The sequence below is a fragment of the Elephas maximus genome, chromosome 22 (assembly GCF_024166365.1).
Source record: "Elephas maximus indicus isolate mEleMax1 chromosome 22, mEleMax1 primary haplotype, whole genome shotgun sequence".
Classification (NCBI taxonomy): Eukaryota; Metazoa; Chordata; class Mammalia; order Proboscidea; family Elephantidae; genus Elephas; species Elephas maximus.
The window spans coordinates 58,811,270-58,833,258 of record NC_064840.1 but is presented as its reverse complement, the minus strand read 5'-3'; the positions used below and the strand labels follow the sequence as shown (position 1 = coordinate 58,833,258).

Here is a 21,989-nt window from a genome sequence, read left to right as displayed (position 1 = left end):
CAGGGAGTAGGCAACACCAGGACCACCATACACGATTTACAGGGGACGCCCTGAGAGAGGAAGCGAGGCACCTAATTTATGCTTCTACAGCACTTTACAGTTTAGAAAGCACTCCCACATACTCCATTGCCCTGCATGTGACTGGCCTGCAATCTGGAAGCTGCAGGACAAGAACAGGCCTCTAACACCCAGAGCTGGCTTTCTCTGCCATCCCATGCTGCTGGGGGGCCTGGGTGGGTGCTGCACAGAGCTCTGGCTCTCTGTGCAGGACTCGATCCACCGAGGTCTGTCCGCTCCGTCTTTTCTACCATGTGTCCTGACTTGGCATCTAGCACTTTCTCCCACTCTTCCCCATGCCCAGCACGGCCCTCTGCCCTGGCCTTGGCCCCCAGTGGCTCCCTCCTCTAGCCCAGTCCTGCTGCCTGCCTGGCGTTTACCTTCAAGAAGACCCGACGCCGGACCACCCTGGTGGAAATGGTCTCCTCGTCGTCACTCAGGCCTTCGCTCTCCCCCAGCTCCTTGTCTAGCTCCTGGTGGATGTGTTTCAGTACAAAGCACAGGGAGCCCTTAACAATGTGCATCACGTTCTGACAGCTGACCAGGAAAAAGCCCAGGAGCACCAGTGTGACCAGGAGCTGGATGATGAAGGTCCACATCCTCACCTCCTCCTCACCGGCCTGGCCCTCCAGTGGCCAGCGGAGCCAGGGGCCTGGCTACTGCAGGAGTCCAGCCTCTCATTCTCCTCTCGGACTCCTGATTTTCCCAGCCGCCCCATCCATATTCTCTCTCTGTCTCTGGTTTTCTCTCTCCGTCTCTCGCCTTTCTCCCACGACAGGAGACCCAGTGGCCCCACGACTGGAATAGCCCGTGCTGAGTGCCTCTCCTGCTGAGCAGCCCCAGGCTTTGCCCTCACCCTGGGTGACGTCAGGCTTCTATAATTTTAGCTCCCCAAACCAGCTGCTGGAGCTGTCCAACTGGGCGAGAAGGAAGCCGGCAGGTGCTTTTGTCCTCTGCGTTGAGAGCGCATGTCAAAGTCACCGTGCAAGTGACACCCCGCCCCACCCAGAGAATGCTCAGAGAGGGTCTTGCTCTCATGCCTTTCCTTCCTGCCTGCCTGCCAAGGCATCCTTATGGGGACCTAGAGGACAGTGCTGCCAGGGAGTGAGTGAGCTCTTCCCAGGGAAATGTTCTCACCCAGGGATATAAGGGGACGGGGGGTGGGGAGAGAGAGGGAAGATCCAAGAATGTAGCTACTTGTGTGTTTCTTTGGGGCTGCTATTGCTGTGATCAGAATGATGCCCACCCCCGCCCCTAAGGATGGGACTAGCTAATGCTCTGAGCGTTAAAACTTTAATTAAAAAAGAGCCCCAAGAGTGAGTGATTTACTCAGGCCCAGTCAAATGAGCACAGCACGGACCCAGCACAGGTGGTGGGGCCACCTGGAAGCCCATTGGTAAGTCCTGGAGGCCGGAGGTGAAACTTCCCATCAGCCCTGGGTCCCCTCCTTTACTGGGCACGGAAGCCCTGCCCTTTAGCATAGAACTGGCATGTCCATTTAAGGCCTGTCCTTAAAGGCTCTTCCCATGCTAGGCTGTCAACACCCACTGAGCAGGAACCACGCGTATTAACTTGCTTTCACAGAGCTGATTCACAAATGCAGCGGCAGCAGCAGCTGTGGCTGGAAGAAATTTCACTTTCTGGATCTGGCTGTCCCTCTTTGATGAGCAGCCTAGGACGGTGGAAGGAACAAAGATCTGGGACACAGCACACTGACCTGCCACTAACTTACTGTGAGGTCTTAGGAAAGCTGGGTGCCTTTCCTGTACCTCGGTTTCCTCATCCGTAAAACAGGGGTGCTAGTGCAATCTACTACTTTTCAAGATTGCTGTGAAGATCACATGGTTTATGAGTACTGTTATTGTGAATAATGAAGTCCCAAACCCTGCTGGCATAGTCGTTGAGAGCTACGGCTGCAAACCTAAAGGTCGGCAGTTCAAATCCACCAGGTGCTCCTTGGAAACCCTATAGGGCAGTTCTTGTCTGCCCTGTAAGGTTGCTATGGGTTGGAATTGACTCGTCGGCAGTGGGTTTGGTGGGTGGTACAAATGGTTAAGTGCCCGGCTACTCTTCGAGAGCTGATAACCTGCTTCCAAAAGGTCACAGCCATACAAACCTTATGGAGCAGTTCTACTCTGCACACATGGGGTCGCCATGAGCCAGAGTTGACTTGATGGCAACTGTTGGTTTTTTTTCTTTTACTGTTAATAATAATAACAAACACTATAGTGCATACCACTCCACAGACATTGTTCTGTGAGCTTTTCAGACGATAACTCATTTAAACCTTATAAAAATGCTACCAGGTGAGTTCTGTAATTTTCCTATTTTACACAAAAGACACGGAGGCACAGAGAGTTAAGTAACTTGCTTAGGTGAAAGAGTAAGAGTCAGATTTCAAACTCTTATCACTACATGTACTGCCTCACGTCAACAAGAACGCACCCAGAAAAAAAAGTCCATAACATATACCAAGGAGCTGGTCATCAGGACCATTTGGGGTTGTCCCAGACAAGAAGAGACCAACTTCAGCTATTTCTACCGATTGTCAGAGAAATCAGCTGGGCTACTGTCATAACAAATTATGGATAACACTGCAGAGAATGAGAATTCTGGAACACTTAATTGTGCTCATGAGGAATCTGTACATGGATCAAGAGGCAGTTGTTCAAACAGAACAAGGGAATTCTGCATGGTTTAAAGTCAGGAAAGGTGTGTGTCAGAGTTGTATCCTTTCACAATTTTTTATTCAATTTGTAGGCTGAGCAAATAATCTGAGAAGCTGGACTCTGTGAAGAAGAACAGGGCATCAGAATTGGAGGAAGACTCATTAACAACCTGTGTTATGCAGATGACACAACTTTCCTTGCTGAAAGTGAAGAGGACTTGAAGCACTTACTGATGAAGATCAAAGACCACAGCCTTCAGTATGGGTACACCTCAACATAAAGGAAACAAAAATCCTCACAACTGGACCAATAAGCAACATCATGATAAATGGAAAAAAGATTGAGGTTGTCAAGGATTTCATTTTACTTGGATCCACAATCAACACCCATGGAAGCAGCAGTCAAGAAATCAAAAGACGCATTGCATTAGGCAAATCTGCTGCAAGAGATCTCTTTAAAGTGTTAAAAAGAAAGATGTCACCTTGAGTACTAAGGTGCGCCTGACCCAAGTCATGATGTTTTTAACGGCCAAAGTATATGAGATGCAGTCTTGCCATCCTTGCTTGCAAGGAGCATTCTGGTTGTACTTCTTCGAAGAGAGATTTGTTTGTTGGACAAATCTTTGTTGGACAAAAGCTGGACAAAGAATAAGGAAGATTGAAGAATTGATGCCTTTGAATTGTGGTGTTGGCGAAGAATATTGACTATACCATGGACTGCTAAAAGAACAAACAAATCTCTCTTCGAAGAAGTACAACCAGAATGCTCCTTGGAAGCAAGGATGGCAAGACTGCATCTCATATACTTTGGACATGTTGTCAGGAGGCATCACTCCCTAGAGAAGAACATTATGCTTGGTAAAGTAGATGGTCAGCAAAAAAGAGGAAGACCCTCAACGAGATGGATTGACACAGTGGCTGCAACAGTGGGCCCATGCACAGTGACAATTGTGAGGAGGGCACAGGACCAGGCAGTGCTTCATTCTGTTGTGCATAGGGTTGCTATGAGTTGGAACCTACTGGATGGCACCTAACAACAACAGTCATTCCAGGCCTGCCTCCTGAGAAACAGGTTTTTTTTTTCTCATGGAATCTAGATTTCTAGAGTCCATGGAGTTGGGGTGACCCACCCAGGCTGCCGCCCTAAGGTGATCTTTTGAACCTTGAGCAGACTGGTCTGAAAGTCACCTTTCAGTCAAATAAAAGCCTAGTAAGCAGCTTAGTGGGGTCCGTTTTGCCTTATCCCACCCATTGCTATAGAGTCGATTTCGACCAGGATCTCGAACTGGCTAATTCCAGTTCAAACCTGTGCTGAGAAGTTGCGTATCCACCTCAGATATACTGAATCAGAATCTACATTTTAACAAGAGGGGATATCAGAGGTGGACATGCAAATTCTCAGCAAGGGTTTGAACTGGAATTAACTGGTTCAAAGCCCGGATTTTGACTCATAGCAACTCTGTAGGATGGTGTAGAACTGCCCCATTAGGTTTCCAAGGCTGTAAGTCTTTACGGAAGCAGATTGCCACATCTTTCTCCCATGGAGCAGCTGGTAGGTTCGAACTGCCGATTTTCCGATTAGCAGCCGAGTGCTTAACCACTGCATCACCACGGCTCCTTTTTGCCTTATCATTGGGCTTTTTTGAAGAATCATTTATGTGCAGCCAGTTTCAAGAAACAGAAACTCTGGGGTCAGCCTGGAAGCTGTGTTTTAGGGTAAGTTGTTATTATGTCAACACTGTTCCCTGGCCTTTTCCATGGCAATGTCAATAAGATAGGGTATAAGAATCTTTGGGAGTTCTTTTCTCTTTGGAACACTTGACCCTCTAGTCAGAAGTATTGCCCAATTTGTAAGATGTATTTTAAATAAATGCCGTATCAATTTTCAGATTATATCATTGGCTTAATATGGTTTTTGTTTTAACGCTCCTAAACTGCAAATTACATGGTATCTCTCTGGCTATCTGTCACAACTCCACTGTCTTCAGGGAGTCCATGGAAATTCTAGTTTATGGGTGCTTTGCAAACTATCCCCTTAAACACACCTCACTGTCACCCACTGGCATACCCCAGTCAAATGCTTGCTGACAACAGTTATATCCTTGCCATCCAATCGGGTCCTAGGTCAGGGAGGCGGTCTCCATTTCAATGCTGGGCGTGGTGGCCCTGCATACTCACTCTGACAGCAAGAATGTGGGACTGGGAACCCGGAGATCAGGACTTTCCTGGCCTCGACATCCGTTCACTATATGACCTTGTGGGAAGCCCTTGGCCCCTCTGGGCCTGGGTTTCCTCAGTATAAATGAGTGGGATGGGCAGTATGATGTAGAAGGTTTCTCTCCATGATTTCCTCAGACTGTCCTGCTTTCTGCCTCTGCTCCCCAGTTCTCCCCTCACCAAGGCTGCCTGCAGAGGGCCAGTAGGGGAATTTTCCTAGCTGCTTTCCCTTTCCCCAGGGACTCAGGAAAACAGACCCAAGCAAGATCACCTGTGCTCCAGCAAGCACTGGGCTGCCTGTGACTGGGAGCCACAGGACAAGGACGGGGTGCCAAGGAATAGCCTGATGGAAAAGAATGCAAGGGGGTGGGCTTGGGTTAAAAACGGACACGCTGCCTGTCCTGTCTGCATGCACATACTTGGCAGGGAGGTATTCTAAATAAAACCCGATTTAATTCCTGGCAGTTCTTCAGAGCCAGCAGCCCAGGGCCATTTTAGAGCAAACCCCATCCTGGGGTCCTCAGGGGTGCTTGGCTAGAAAAAAGGTTCAGCACAGGAGAGAGGAGGGAGAAGAGGAAAAAGGAGAGGGGAGGAGGGCAATTAGAAATGCGGGACGAGATGAGCACAGAACAGCACCAACAGACCTTAAGACAGTGTTGAGAGTAAGAAACGGAATGACACGTGTAACACTTCATTTATATACATATTAAAAATACCCACGCAGAAAACAGCAATGCAAATAAATAAAATAAGGCAAAGTAAAAGGGAGGGCGGGGAAGAGGAGGAAAGGAAGGACAGACATGAAGGAGGCCTGAGAGAGGACAGGCCCAGGAATGGGAAGGAGGTAGGAAGAGAGAAGGCCTAGGATGGGGAAAATTCTAACTACCTTGGTGACCCCCCACCCAGAGGTCACCCACAGAATTGCAGAATTCCAGAGCCAGATGAACCTTGGTGATAATCCAGTCACCCCTCATATTACCACAAGGAAACTGAGGTGCCGAGAGTGGCCTGTCCACGTCACACAGCTAGAGAGACCCAGGGTTAACCTAACAGTTTGTCAGCAGCAACATGGGAACATCACCTCGCTGCCGGGGCTGTGGTGAGGATGGATGACCACCTGCAGTGTTCCTGGAACACACAGTTGCTCCATAAATGGTAGCCCCTTCCTTCCATCAGTAGGGATCAAGGAGGCAGAGGGGTGGACCATGACCTTGCATTCTTACTTCTAGAGAAAGTGAAGTCACCACCACAAATTTTAAAGAAAGAAAACATGCCTGGCTCAGGGCTTGAATTGGGAGGCTGCCCCAGTGCTTCAGGCCCCTTTTCGGTGCCGACACAGGCAATAGCAGGCAGCTCCCTGTGGGCTCTCACCTCTAACTCCTGGGAGAAGGTGCTCTCAGCCTCAAGTTGCTCTGTCCCCATGTGCTCGGTTGCAGACACCAGGACGGTCTCATGCTCCTGAGACCCACTGTCCGTTGTCTGGAACGAGTGTGGGTCTTCCATGACCTCCTCCTGCTGAGAACTTTGTGTGGCATCTTGTGGGTCCTGCAGTCTAGGGTCCAGGAGAAGTGACAGAGATGGGCAGGAGAGAGAAAGGACACCTGGTCATTCTCCAGTCTCTGCTCTCCCAGATACCCTTCCCATCCGGAGCCCTGGCTCATTCACACACCTGTACTGTCCACCCAAAGGTGGAGAGAGTGTGAGCACTTTCTGGTCCATAGAGTCACACATGGTCCATGCCCACAGTTTTGGTGGAAAGAGCCATGGATACCAGTGCCACAGGTCCCCCTTCCTTTGGGTGAACAGCTCCCCACTCTAGGCTCCCGAGGCACTTTGCTTGTACTGATGGCCCTGTCACTAGTACCTCCACACTCACCATCTTTCATCCTCAGACTATGCCACCCACCTCCCCTCCGGTCTTCCAGGTCATTCCTACTGACTTCTGGAAGGTTCTGGCTTCTCCAAGACAGAAACCAAACCAAACCCATTGCTGTAGAGTTGATTCCGACTCATAGCGACCCTATAGGACAGAGTAGAACTGCCTCCCATAGAGTTTCCAAGGAGCGCCTGATGGATTTGAACTGCTGACCTTTTGGTTAGCAGCCGTAGCACTTAACCACTATGCCACCAGGGTTTCCTCTCCAAGACTTCTCATGTCAAAATAGATGGTGATTTCAATATCTAGCATCTGGTTTTTCAGGTCCTTGACCTCTTCTCCTTCAGTGACATGACCTCTACCCTACCTCAGCTTCTCACTCCCACAGCAATAGTCTCGATCTTGTTGTCTTTATCAATAACTGCCACTCTTCCAGTCTGTTTCACTCCATCACTCTCCTAACCAGTTCCTCCTTTAGTTTTAGTTCACTGCCTGTAGAATTCTGACTCCAACAACCCTTTAACCCCATACTAGGACCTTCAGTCCAACACCTTCACATCCCTTCTCCCCTTCATTTGCTGACTCCAACAACCCTTTAACCCCATACTAGGACCTTCAGTCCAACACCTTCACATCCCTTCTCCCCTTCGTTTGCTGTTGTTAGCAGCTGTCAAATTGGCCACCAACTCATGGCAGCCCCATGAACAACCTAAGAAAATGCCGCCCGGACTTCAGGCAACCCCATGGTCAGTTGTGGACCCAACTGGCTGATTTTCAAAAGTAGATCACCAGGCCATTCTTCCTAGTCCACCTTAGTCTGGAAGCTCTGCTGAAACCTGTTCGGCATCATAACAATAGGCTTTGGCAGATGGGCGGTGGCTGCACATGCGGTACATTGGCCGGGAATTGAACCTGGGTGTCCCACATGGAAGGCAAGAATTCTACCACTGACCCACCAATGTCCCCCATCTCCCCTCCTTACCCAGCCTGAATCCCGCGATTAGTCATTATACTAACTACCTTGCATACACTGTTTTTGTATTCCCTTGGCCAAACATCGATCTTCATTAAACCTTACTCTTCACCCTATCTGTGCTGCGTGGATGCCACTGCACATGGCTGAAGAGAAACACAAACCACCCTGACTGGTCTAGCTTGAAATTCACAACCACTAACCTCAAGCGAGGAGCCCTGGTGGCACAGGGGTTAAGACCTATGGTTGTTACCCAAAAGGTCACCAGTTGGAATCTACCAGATGCTCCCTGGAAACCCTATGGGGCAGTTCTACTCTCTCCTATAGAGTTGATATGAGTTGGAATCGACTCGACGGCAAGTTTCTTTTTTTAACCTCAAGCGAAAGGCGCCCTGGTGGTGCAATTGTTAAGTGCTTGGCTGCTAACTGAAAGGTTGGCAGTTGGAACCCACCCAGCAGCTCCCTGGGACAAACACCTGGCAATCTGCTTCTGTAAAGATTACAACCTAGGAAACCCAATGGAACAGTTCTACTCTGTCACACGGGGTTACTGTGAGTGAAAAGCGGCTCCAAGGCACCCAGTGACAACAACCTCACTGCCCACCAAGCATACATTCCTTCCAGGCCCAAGTCTTCCCCTGGATGATTATTGCATACTTTCTCCTCTCTTCTCACACCTTCAAAGGACTCTGCTTCCTATTTTGCAAGAAAATTCAAGGGATCAGGAGAGAACTGCTGTGCATTCCCACCACCACATCTAACCCCCAGGGTTCCAGCCCTCTGGGGGGGTGAGCATTCTCCAGAGTGAGTGTGGGTTCTCCAGAGTGAGTGCAGGTTCTCCAGAATGAGAGTAGGTTCTCCAGAATGAGAGTAGGTTCTCCAGAATGAGAGTGGGCCTTCCTCTACCTTCAACATTTCCCCCTTCACAGGATCATTCTCAGCACCTGTTTTATCTCCACACAAACAAACAAACAAACCCTCTGCTCCTCTTTCCAGAAAAACTCCCTTCGAGAGTGGTCCACCGTTGCTCATTACTGTCACTTTCTCTTGAACGTTCCCATTCCCTTGACATGGTTCCTGTTAGGTCACCAGTCCCCTCTTTCGTTGCTGAATCTGAGTTGCTAAACAGCTCAGTCCTTATCTGACACAGCTGTTCCCTCCCTCCTTCTCAAACATGTTTTACTGTGACTTCCAGGTCATCCCATTTGCCTGGTTTCCTCGTCCCTCTCTGGCTACTCTTTCTCAGTGCCTTTTGTTGGTTCCTCCTAATTTCCTTGGCTTCTGAACATTGGAGTACCCCAGGGGTCAGTGCTCAGGCCTCTTCTACTTCCTAAGTGAGCTAATTCAGTCCACAGCTTTAGGGTCACTAGGAGTTGGAATTGACTCGACAGCAATGGGTTTGGTTTGGTTTATACGCTCATCATGCCCAAATGTATGCCTCTAGCCAGATCTCTTCCTTGAGCTGCAGATGTGCGTGCCCAACTGCCTCCTTGACATCTCTACTTTGGGCTTCTAAACGGCATCTCAAGCACAGTATGATCAAATCCACACTTACGATCTTCTTCCCTAACCTGTTGCACCATCTTCCCCACTGCAGTTAATGGCATCGCCATCCTTTCAGTTGTTCAGGTCAATGATGCCAGTGTCATCCTTGACCCCTCTCTTTCTCTCACACTCCACATCTTATTTAACATTATTTTTCAGCAAACACTTCCAGCTCAACTTTCAAAATATATCTTGAATCCAACCACTTCTCACCACCCCTATTGCTACCACCTTGGTTTACATCACCATCAACTCGTGCCCCCTAACTATCTCTCTGCTTCCATCCCTGGCCATGCCAGGCTATTCTCAAGGCAGTTTCCAGAGTGTGTCTGTAAAAAGGTATAGCAGATCACATGATGCCTCTGCTCAAAACCTTCCAATGGCTCCCATCTCACTCAGTAAATATTAAAGTTATTTCTAGGACTTCAAGGCCCTACAGGTCTGGCCCCTTTACCTCCCTGACCTCATCTCCCTTGTTCACTTTGCTCTAGCTACAAGGACCTCCTCACTGTTCCTTGAACATGCCAGACATGCTCTGCTTCAAGGCCTTTGCCCTAGCTGCTCCTTTTGCTGGAATTCTCTTCCCTCAGATATTCACTAGGCTCACTTCACTCCTTTAAGTCTTTACTCAAATGTCACTCTCTCAGTGAGGCCTTCTCTGGCCACCCTATCTATAATTCCAATCATCCCCTTCTGCCTGTTTTTTTCAATGCCATAGCCCCAGCACCTAGAAAAAGTGCCCAGCACCTAGTAAACCAAACCATGCACGTTGCTGTCACATCAAATCTGACTCATAACAACCCTATAGGACAGAGTAGAGCTGCCCCATAGGGTTTCCAAGGCTGTAATCTTTATGGAAGCAGACTGCCACATCTTTCTCCCATGGAGAGGCTAGATGGTTTGAACCACTGATCTTTTGGCTAGCAGCCAAGCACTTTACCTCTGGGCTACCAGGGCTCCTTCAGCACATAGCAGGCACTCAATAAGTATAGTTGAGTGAGTGAATGAAAATCATCTGTTCCCACTGGACGGCTGACCAAAGTCACAGAGCCAGGAAGCGACAGAAGTAGACCAAAGCCCAGGCCTCTGGCTCCCCATCCAGTGGCCCTGTTATTATATCATGGTACAGTGGCCATGTGTTCAATAAATGCTTGTTGAATGAATGACCACCACAGGTTGCTGAAAAATGGCCTCTCTTACAGGAATACCGGTATGTCACTTTGAGCCCTCACAGGCTCAGCCTTTCCATTCCTTCCCACAAATCAAAGGATGCATCTAGGAAATTAATGAATTCTGTGCTGTCTTATCTCCTAAACTATTCCTTTTCCCTTCTTCTATGGTACCTAGGGAAACCCTGGTGGCATGGTGGGTAAGAACTATGGCTTGCTAACCAAAAAGTTGGCAGTTCAAATCCACCAGGTGCTCCTTGAAAACTCTATGGGGCAGTTCTACTCTGTCCTTTAGGGTCGCTATGAGTTGGAATTGACTTGATGGCAATGGGTTTACAGATGGTACCTGGGTCACCCTGTAAGGATCCTGGGGAATGGCCTGACCAGTCTGGGCCTTAGAATGGGCCTGAGGAGCAAATAGGACAGGAAGAGGAAACGAGAACATTTTTCCTACAGCCTGGACAGGCTTCAGTTCCATGGGTGACCACAGCCTTCTGGGAGCAGGTGAGCGATCTCCTTGTTTAGAGAAAATGTAGGAAGCAAAGCGATATGGAGGAAAGGGCCTCTGTCACTCACCCCATGTAAGAGCCCAGGAAGACCAAAGTGATACCTGTCCACATGTCTATCTTCTCTCTCTCTCCAGACTGCAAAGGACTCCTGACCTCTGCGCCCTCCTCCACACTCAGCACAGTGCTGGGTTTGTGGTAGGTGTCCACACGTGGACAGAGAGAGAACAGTCCTCAGCCTGAGGACTCTCAGGGTCTGCAGAGGTGCATAAAGCCCTCTGCCCAAACTGCCAACACTGTTTGCTGTTACCACATAGTGCCGTTCCTCCTCATCACCAGAAGCTAAGGTGAGAGAGTTACCCTGAGGAATGACCATTTCATAACAGTCGAAAGCCCCACCCTGCCCTATACCAGCCTATCAGTCTCTCTCTGTGAAAGGGCGATAATAGAAAGAACACCCTACCCACCATCAGCTCCATCACACACAGGCTGGTTGACCACATGTGAATAACTTCTCTGGGTCCTGCTGCTTCTAGGCTTCTAAATATGGCCCTAAACAATAAACCACGATAATGATAGCTATTCTAGCTCCAGCCACATTTGAGAGCTATGATCTCACCAAGCTTTATTATCTCTCCTAAGTACCCTCTCCCCTGGTCCCTCAGCCTCTCAACTGCCTCAGCTGGCCACAACCAGGGGAGTGTCCTGGGAAAGGACTGGCCCTTGCAGGGTACAGTTCCACCCTGATATTACAGAAGTCTAAGTGAGGGCTGGGTGGCTTCACAGGCAAGCTGATACCATGTTGTATGCTGTCGAGTCAATTCCAACTCATAGCAACCCTACAGAGCTGCCCCAGAGGGTTTCCAAGGCTGTAAATCTTTACCAAGGCAAACTGCCACATCTTTCTCCCACAGAGTGGCTGGCTGGTGGGTTCAAACCACTGACCTTTCAGTTAGTAGCTGAGTGCTTAACCACCAGGACTCCTAGCTGGTGCCATATTGAATTTATTTGCTCAAGGGCATTTAGGACTCAGGGTCAGAGGTGGCAGCAGCCCCTAAGAATTCTATCATACTCATTGCCAGACACACTGTTACCCGAAGCCCAGGAAGACTAAAGTGACACCCACACAGCAAAGCCCTTACCTGTCCTGGCTCTTCTCCATCATCTGACTCACGGTGGGAGACTCTGTGATTCGGGCTTGCACACTCTGCTCGCCTGAAACAAGAGACACTTCATTCTCTGAGTCCTGCCCTGCACCTGTTGGGTCATCCTGCCTCTCAGAACCTGGCTGCTTCTCTTCTGACCTCTGACCTTCCTCCTGGTCAAGCAAATCAATAAGGCCATTTGTGGCATCTGAATCCACTGTGTCGTCCTCCACAAGGTCCAGAGAGCCCAGCTCGAGGCCCTGCGGTTCCTCAGAGAGCGCTCCCTCCAACTTCCACTCGTGGCCCGTGGCATCAGAGTCCTCGGCCTTGCTGTACTCCAGAGAGGAGTCCTCAGCAGTGACCAGGGAGGGTGTGAGGTCCGCAGACCACACCTGCATGTCAGACATCTCCAGAATGGTGTCATGCTCCATGGGCGCCAGGGGGATGGCGTCTAGGACGGCCACCTCGTTCCAGTCCTGGTCTGCACGCAGCGGAGAGGGAAGCATGTAGTGCAGGGAGGTGGGGGACGGCAGCTCGTCCTGCAGCGAGGCGTAACCTGGATGGGCAGACAGAGGGCAACATGCTCCAGAAGCGATTTTTGTCACACACGCTTACGTGCAAGTAGACTCGTGTGCACGCACACACACACAGGCACAGCCATAGATCCGCATGCACATTCGGGGCCGGGGTGGGGGTGGCTTTCCGAGCTCAGGTTCCAACCCTCAGGCCTTGTGGCTGCTGCCTGGGGCGCCAAAGCAAGAGAAACACGGCTCTGAGTTGGGGGTGGGGGGTGGTGGCAGCCAGGGAGTGGGGGAGAGGAGGGCTGTTTTGCTGGATGGCAAAGAGAAGAGATTGGAATTCTTTCTTATTCAGCCCAGGGCACTAGATAAAGAAGCATTTTTCCAAAGGACTTGTGGTCCAATCTGTCTCAAATCATACGAAAGCCCTACTTCTTGATGGTTGTGCAGAAAAAAACTGTTGGTCTCTCTTTGCTCAGAACCTCACAGTCCTTAGGGGCTCTGTCGGAAATGTTCCCTAAAGGGAGGAACCACTGCATCCAAAACCAGGGGTCTAACGGGGGTACGCTGAACATCCACAGACCTCAGTGCGGTGGTCAAATGGGAAATGGGCTTCTGGTTTGGGATGAAGTAATTGTTCCTCAAGCTGTGTATTGGTCCCAGAAACTCTGAACCATCTAAAGTGGCACAGATGAGGGTTGTAAGGGTTCAAAAGAGGGGGCAAGGTCAGAGGGGCACCATGAGGTGCTAGGTATATCTGCTGCTGCTTCAATATTCTGCCCTCAAGCCCTGAGCTAGTCATCCCAGCTCCAGGTCTTCAATGACCTGGGGGGATGGGAGCCGGCCAATGGCAGCCCCCAAGTGCATGGCCCTGTAGTCACCACAGTCCGTTAACATGTTTGCTCTCTGCTGACCGGCTCGAGCATGAGAGTTTTCTGGCTGGCTTTATTAGTGGCTCTCTGGTGCTCAGAAAGAAACTAACAAACTAAGAAACTGAGTGAGTGGCATGTACATGGCAGGTAGGCGGGAGCTTGTATGAATGTGGAATGGGCAATATTCTGTCAGGGGGCTCCCTAGCTCTCCTCTAGCCAGGAGTGGGGGTCCTCGCTACCAGGAAAGAGAGCCTCTGACTTCTCTTCAGACTGGGTGTCTAAACACGTGGGTGGGAGAAGGGACTAGAAGACAAGATTCTCCCTTCAGCTCAGCTTGTCTGGGGAACCAGGGAGCAGGTGTGTGCCTATAACTGCTGAAGACTGAGCAGAGCCAAAGGAGGACACTGGGCATGAGTGGGACTGCCCACTGCGGAGTCTGTTGGGACCTTCCTGTCCCCCAGAGAGGCCCACTGTCCAACTCTTCATTCTGCCATTCAAACTCACCCCATCCCACATCCGATTGTATTTCCAACTATTCGGGGGCTAAGCCTTTATTCTAGCAAAGTGATCTTTTTCTTATTGCCAAAACTTCCTTTCCTTATGCTCTCTTCTCTACTTTTGACAGTCCTATCATTTATCCTCACTCACTCACTGGTTCAACCAAAAACATTAATTGAGTTCTGACTACGTGCCAGGCACTGTGCTAAAGGGGTCTCTCTCTCTCTCTCTCTCTCTCACACACACACACACACACACACACACACACACAGGTTCTTTCACATGAAGTCTTTCCCCAATTACTTATTGAAACAATTGTTTCACGTAATCGTAAACTCTTTGGGGGCAGGGATGATGTCTACTTTTTTCTCCCACTTGCTTAAAACAGGATTGGGAATCCACTGGCCCCAGTGATCACTGGGGAGCTCTCCAGTTGTGTGAGGGTGACCCAAGAGCCAGACCTAAGGACCTCACCCACACTGAGTATAATCACAACTGCTAACATTTACGTATGTGTTCAGTGTGCCAGGCGCCAAGCTATGTGCTTGACATACATGTTCTCTCTCAATCTTTCCAGAAGAGTTTTCTTCCCGACCAATCTCTATCAGTCTAAGTGGTTCCAGGACCCAAAACAGGGAAGGAGGGAGAGACAGGTGGTCGGGTGGTTTGGGGGGTAAGGCTGTGTGATGGGTGGTGAAGGTTAACCTTTGGCAGAAGGTGAGAGAGTAGGAGACACGGACGAGTTGAATCTTACAGTGATAATAACTCCAAGTCATTGTATGTTAAACTGTGGCCTTCTGGGGAACTGGAAAACCAGGGGCAAGGATCCTCAAACCCCCCATAGAAACCCTTCCAGAGACATGTGAACAGAACATTTTAGAGCGGAGTGATTCTTGTGTTTCTTATTTTTATTCTTGCAAATAATATTATTGCTGTAATTTACCAAGCATCTACTTTGCACAAAACATATTTAACATATTGTCATTTTTAATTGCCACAACTACCCCATGTTGTTGTTAGGGGCCATTAAGTCAGTTCCGACTCATAGCGACCCTATGTACAACAGAACGAAAACAACCCTGTGAGGGAGGTAATATTCCTACTTTATAGGTAAGGAAACTAGAGGTTTGGCAACTTACTTAACGTCATACAGCTAGTAAGAGTGATCTTCCACTAGGTTTTACCACTAATTTCCTTTTAAAATGGCTTTATTGAGGTGTAATTGACTGACAATAAATACAATATTTAAAGTGCATCGTTTGCTAAGTTCTAACATATGTATGCACACATGAAAGCATCACCACAATGAAGATAGGGGACATCCATGACCGGCCCCACAAAGGTTTCCTCATTCTTCTCTGTAATCTCCACCCCCCCCACTCCCCACCCCCTGCCTTGTGCTCCACCCCATTCTCAGGCAACAACTGACCTGCCTTTTGTCACTATACATGAATCAGCATTTCCTAGAATTTTCTATGAATGGAATCATACAGTATGTGCTCTTTTTTGTCCGGCTTCTTTCACTCAGCCTCATGAATTTTTGAGCTTCATTCACGTTGTTACGTGTATCAATAGTTTATCCTTCCTCACTGCCGAGCTGTGTGATATACCACAGTTGGTTTATCTATTCATCTGCTAATGGACATTTGGGTTGCTTCCAGTTTTGGACTATTACAAATAAAGCTGCTAGTCAGTATGGGAGTATGTTTTCTTTTCTCTTGGTAAATACCTGGAAGTTGCATGGCTGGATCCTATGGAAGGTATGTGCTTATCTTTTTATCAAGGTGTTTTCCAAAGTGGTTGTGCACTCCCATTAGCGGTGTATGGAAGTTCCAGTTCCTCCCCATCCTCATCAGCACTTGGTGTGGTTAGCCTTTTTAATTTTAATAGGTGTGTAGTAGTATCTGCTTATAGTTTTAATTTGCATTTCCTTAAGGACTAATAATGTTGAGTACCTTTTCATGTGCTCATTTGCCACCTGTATATCTTCTGGGGTAAGGTTCTGTTCAAATCTTTTGCCCATTTCTTAAATTGGGTTGTTTTCTTATTATTGAGTGTTGAAAGCTCTTTATATATTCTGGATAAAAGTCCTTTATCAGATTATTATTTGCCAATATTTTCTCCCACTGTGTAGCTTATCTTTTCATTTTAAATTTTGATGAAGTATATATATAATTCATCAATTTGTTCTTTGATGGATTGTTGTTGTATCTAAGACATCTTTGCCTTTCCCAAGGTCTTAGAAGTTCTATAGCTTTAGGTTTTACATTCAATATATGATCTATTTTGAGTTAAAATTGCATATCATGTGATGTATGAATCCAAGTTCATTGCTGCATATGAATATCCAATTGTTCTAGCACTCTGTTGAAAGATTGTCGTTTCTCCACTGGATTGACTTTGTACCTTTGTTGAAAATCAGTTGTCCTTATATGTATGGGTCTATTTCAGGAGTCTCTATTCTGTTCCACTGGTTTATCTATCTGTGTGCCAATACTAGGTTATACTGATTACTGTAGTGTTGTAATAAATCTTGAAGTCAGTTAGCGTGAGTCCTCCAACTTTTTTCTTCTTTTTCAAAGTTATTTTGGCTATCCTAGGTCCTCTCCATGTGAATTTTAGAATTATCTTGTTGATTTCTACAAAAAAAGCCTACTGGGATTTTGATTGGGATTATATCAAATCTATAGATCATTTTAAGGAGAACTGACATCTTAACAATATCGAGTCTTCTGATCCGTTAATAAGATATATATCTACGTTTATTTAGGTCTTTAATTTCTCTTGGCAAGGATTTATAGTTTCCAATATACAGGTTTTTCACATTTTGTCAGATTATCTCCATGTATTTCAATTTTTTCAATGCCATTGTAAATGGTACTTTTTTAAAATTTTGATTACCAATTGATTTTTATATATTGAAATTGTATCCTGTAACCTTGCCAAACTCATTTATTAGTCTTTTTTTTTTTTTTTTTTGGTAGGTCCCATTGGATTTTCTACATGGGTAATCATGTCATCTGTGAAGGCAGACAGCTTTACTTCTTCCTTTACAATTTGGTCGTCTTTTATTTCTCTTACTTGCCTTATTGTTCTGGGTATAACTCTAACGCAATGTTGAACAGAAGTGGTGAGAATAGACATCTTTGTCTTGTTACTGAACTTAGAGGGAAACCATTCAGCCTTTCACCACTAAGTATGATGTTAGCTTTAGATTTTTTGAAGATGCCCTTTATCAGGTTGAGCTCCTTTATATTCCGACTTTGCCGACAGTTTTCACTAGGAATGGAAGGTTGGGTTTTGTTGAATACTCCTTCTATAGCTTTTGCAATGATTATATGGTTTTTCTTTTTAGTTTGTTATATGGTGAATTAGATTGATTGAAGATTATTAAACCACTCTTGTATTCATTGTATAAATCCCACTTGGTCACGGTATAATTACCCTTTCTATATATTGCTGGATTCAACTCGCTAAAATTTGTATTTTTTTCATATATGTTCATAAGGGATATTGATTTATAGTTGTCTTTTCTTGTAATGTCTTTGTTTTCTATGTCAGGGTAATCATGGTTTCATAGAATGAGTTGGGAAGTGATATCTCCTTTTCAATTTTCTAAATGAGTTATTTCTTCCTTAAATGTTTGGTAGAAATCACCAGTGAAGCCATGTGGGCCTGGAGTTTTTTTCTAAGAATATTTTTAACAAAAATTCAATTTCTTTAATAAATACAGGGCTATTCAGGTGATCTGTTTCTTCCTAATAAGCTTTGATAGTTTATGTCTTTCAAAGAATTTGTCAGTTTCATCTACGCTTTTTAATTTATCAGCACAAAATTGTCATAATATTCCCTTATCACCTTTTCACTACCTGTAGAATCCATAGTGATGCTACATCTCTTCTTCCTGATATTGGTAATTTTTAGTTTTTTTTTTCCCTGATCAGTCTGGCTGTCAGCTTATCAATTTTTTTGATCTTTTCAAAGAACCAGCTTTTGATTTCATTGATTTTCTCCAGTGTTCTTCTGTTTTCATTGTCTTTGATTTCTGCTTTATTGTTGTTTCTGGTTGCCGTCAAGTTGGAATTGTCCAACTCATAGTAACCCCATGTGTTACAGACCAGAACCGTTCCATGGGTTTTCTTGGTTGTAATCTCAACGGAAGCAGATCACCAAGCCTTTTCTTCTGTGGTATCCCTGGGTCGGTTTGAACCACCAGCCTTTAGTTCAAGAGTTGGGCACAAACCATTTGTGTCACCTAGGAACCTGGGATTTCTCTTCTTTTGTTGTTAGCTGCTGTCATGAATTGAATTGTGTGCCTCCAAAATACCTGTCAGCTTGGCTAGGTCATGACTCCCTTGTATGATTCTCTACCATTTTATCATCTGATGTGATTTCCCTATGTGTCCTAAATCCTATCACTATGATGTAAGGAGATGGATTAGCAGCAGTCATATTGTTGGGATCTACAAGATTAGATAGAGCCTTAAGCCAGTGGAGCAGAGAGATGTGAGGGGGTGCCTCATACCACCAAGATAGCAGTGCCAGGAGCAGAGCGTGCCCTTTAGACCTCAGGTTCCTGCACTGAGATGCTCCCAGATCAAAGGAAGGCTGATGACAAGGACCTTTCTCCAAAGCCGACAGAGGAGAAAGCCTTCCCCTGGAGCCGGCGCCCTGAATTCGGACTTCTAGCCTACTGGACTGTGAGACAATAAACTTCTCTTTGTTAAAACCATCCACTTGTGGTATTTCCGTTCTAGCAGCACTAGCTATGGTTATGACAGCTGCCACCGAGTCAGCCCCTGACTCACGGAGGCCCCATGTTACTGAGTAGAACGGCTCCATAGGATTTCCCTGGCTGTGATCTTCATGGGAGCAGTTCACCATGTGTTTCTTCCGCGGAGCTTCTGGGTAGGTTTGAACCACCAACCTTTCAGTTAGCAGACAATTGCAAACTGCTTGCACCACCTAGGCTCCTAATTTTCACTCTAATTCTTATTATTTAATTTCTTCTACTTACTTGGGTTTAATTTTCTGTCCTTTTCATTTCTTAGGGTGGAAGCTGAGGTCATTGACTTGAGAACTTTCTTTTCTAATGTAGATGTTTAATGCCTTAAATTTCTCCCTAAGTACTGTGTTAGTGGCATCCCACAAATTTTGATACCTTGTACTCTAATTTTCATTCAGGAAAAAATACTTTCTAATTTCCCTTTAATTTCTTCTTTGATTCATGGTTTATTTATATGGGCATCATTTAGTTTTCAAATATTTGGGATTTTCCGTGTATCTGTTATTAGTTTCTAATTTAATTACACTGTGACCTGAGAACATATTTTGTATGACTTGGATTCTTTCAAATTTATTGAGACTTGTTTTACGATCTAGAACATGGTCTATTGTGGTATATGTTCCAGGTGCAATTAAAAAGAAATGTGCATTCTGCTGTTACTATAATGTTCTACAAACACCAGTTAGATCAAGTTGGATGATAGTGTTCAAATCTTCTACATGCTTAGTGATTTTTCTACTTGTTCTATCAATTATTGAGAGAGGGGTATTGAAATCTCCCACTATAACTGTATTTTTGTCTATTTCTACTTGCAGTTCTATCAGTTTCATTTTTTTTTTTTTAAATAATCCTAAATGTTTACATTTAGGATTGCTATGTTGGTGAAGAATATTGAATATACCATGGCCTGCCAGAAGAACGAACAAAGCTGTTTTAGAAGAAGTACAGCCAGAATGCTCCTTAGAAGTGAGGATGGTGAGACTTCATTTCATATACTTTGGACATGCTTTCAAGTGGGACCAGTCCCTGGAGAAGGACATCATGCTTGGTAAAGCAGAGGGACAGTGAAAAAGAGGAAGACCCTCAATGAGATGGATTGTCACAGCGGTTGCAACAATGAGCTCAAACATCGCAACCATTGTGAGGCTGGAGCAGGACCGGATGATATTTGCTTCCGTTGTACTTTTTTTTTTTTTTTTTTTTTGTACATAGGGTTGCTGTAAGTCAGAACCAACTTGATGGCACTTAACAACAACAACAATGTTCTTTTGATGAGCTTACCAATTTATTATTATGAAATTGCTTTCTTTATCCTTGGTAATATTCTTTGTTCTGAAATCTACTTTTTCTGATATTAATATAGACTTTCCAACTTTCTTTTGATTGGTATTAGCAACTTTTATCTCTTCCAATCATTTTACTTTTAAGCTATTTGTGTCTTTATATTTGAAGGCATTTCTTGTAGGTAGCATACAGTCAGGCCTTTATTTTGTATCCAGTATGACTATCCCTGCCTTTCAATTGGGGTATTTAGATCATTTATATTTAATAATATTTTATTATTTTGGTGGTGGCTTTAGGGTTTATAGTATAAATCTTTACCTCTACCTTGAAGTGATATTGTACTACTTGCACATAAGAACCTTATGATACTATACTTCCATTTCTCCCTCCCAACTTTTGTGCTATTGGTGTCATAATTTTACTTTTACATATGTTGTAAACCCAGTATTTCATTGTTATTATTTTTGTTTAGTTATCTTTTTTAAAGATATTTAAATAATGAGAAAATAAATCTTATATATTTACTCCCACAGTTAACATTTCTGGCACTGTTCGTTCATTTATGTCGATCTATATTTGTCTTTTTTTTTTTTTTTTTTTAAGATTTCTGTCTGGTATCATTTGCCTTTGGCCTGAAGAACTTTTTTAAATACTTTATATTTGTCTTTTTTTTTTTTTTTTTTTTTAAGATTTCTGTCTGGTATCATTTGCCTTTGGCCTGAAGAACTTTTTTAAATACATTGCCTGTAGCATGTGTCTCCTGGTGATAAATTCTTTCAGCTTTTAAATTAATTAATTTTTAGGACATCTTTTAAATTAATTAATTTTTAGGACATCTTCCATGGTTGTCTTTATTTCTGAATGTTATTTTTGCTGGGTATAGAATTCTAGGTAATGTTAGAGAGGTTGCTCTTTTCTTCTTTAAAGATGCAGTCTACTAATGAGAAATATAATGTCATCCTTATCTGCATTCCTTTGTACATATTGCCCCCTACCCTGGTTGCTTTTAAGAGTTTCTCTTTATCACTGCTTTTGAGCAGTTTGTTTATGATGCATTTTGGTGTAGCTGTTTTATGTTTCCTGTGCATAAGATCTGTTGTAATTCTTTGATCTGTGTATTTACAGTTTTCATCAAATTTAGAAAAAATATGGCCATTATTTCTTCAAATACCTTTTCTGCCCCCCTTCCTTTGGGGACTATACTTTCACATATATTAGGTCACTTGAAAGTGTCCTATAGCTCACAGTTTTTTATTATTTTATTTTCTCTCTTTATTAATTTTGGAGAGTTTATATTACTATGCTGTCCCGTTCACTAATCTTCTTTTGCATGAATCCTTATTTTTTTCTGTCTGGTGCCCAATGTGTTGAAACTGCTGTTTCATGTATTTTGCTCATTTTTGGTCACTGCAAGCAGGAGGGTATATCCAGACCCTGTTGCCCCCATCTTGGCCAGCTCTGCTGGCCAAGGAAGATCTGAGGCTCATTCTTGGGTATCCTTTGTGACTTTTCCACTTCATAACTACCATGGTGTTCACTTTAGCGACATTTCATCCAGATAAAAATGTGTCCGTGGCGTGAGCACACACATACCGACCCAGGACTTCCTTGCTTATGTTCACCCTGGAGCCCCTGCCCTGGTAACAATATTTAGATTGCATTCATGGATGTTCCCTGTGAGTTTCCAGAGGACCCCACACATCCATCCACACCCACACAAGCTTGGATCTGGGGCTCTAAGTGACCAAAACCTTGGTGCTGGTGGGGGCTACTATTATACTGGAGCAATGCTCACTAAGGCCCAAACACGTCTTTGTGAGCAACGTTTGCTAGGCACCATAATAAGCTCTACTAGGTTGGGTTTTATAAGTGCCC

The 21,989-nt window shown here is 45.3% G+C and overlaps 1 protein-coding gene across 2 annotated transcripts in view; it reads right to left on the bottom strand.

Annotated features, from left to right (window-relative positions):
* Positions 1-21,989, bottom strand: part of ANK1 (ankyrin 1) — a 165,034-nt gene that overhangs the window by 11,277 nt on the left and 131,768 nt on the right. The window contains exons 38-39 of one of the 2 annotated variants that reach the window (XM_049866339.1): positions 12,154-12,712; positions 6,314-6,494 (exon numbers count right to left, since the gene is read on the bottom strand). In XM_049866339.1, the coding sequence (XP_049722296.1) occupies positions 6,314-6,494; positions 12,154-12,712 (740 nt within the window). Of the gene's footprint in view, positions 1-437; positions 752-6,313; positions 6,495-12,153; positions 12,713-21,989 lie in introns of those variants that run through there. The other variant, XM_049866338.1, reaches the window with a different exon arrangement.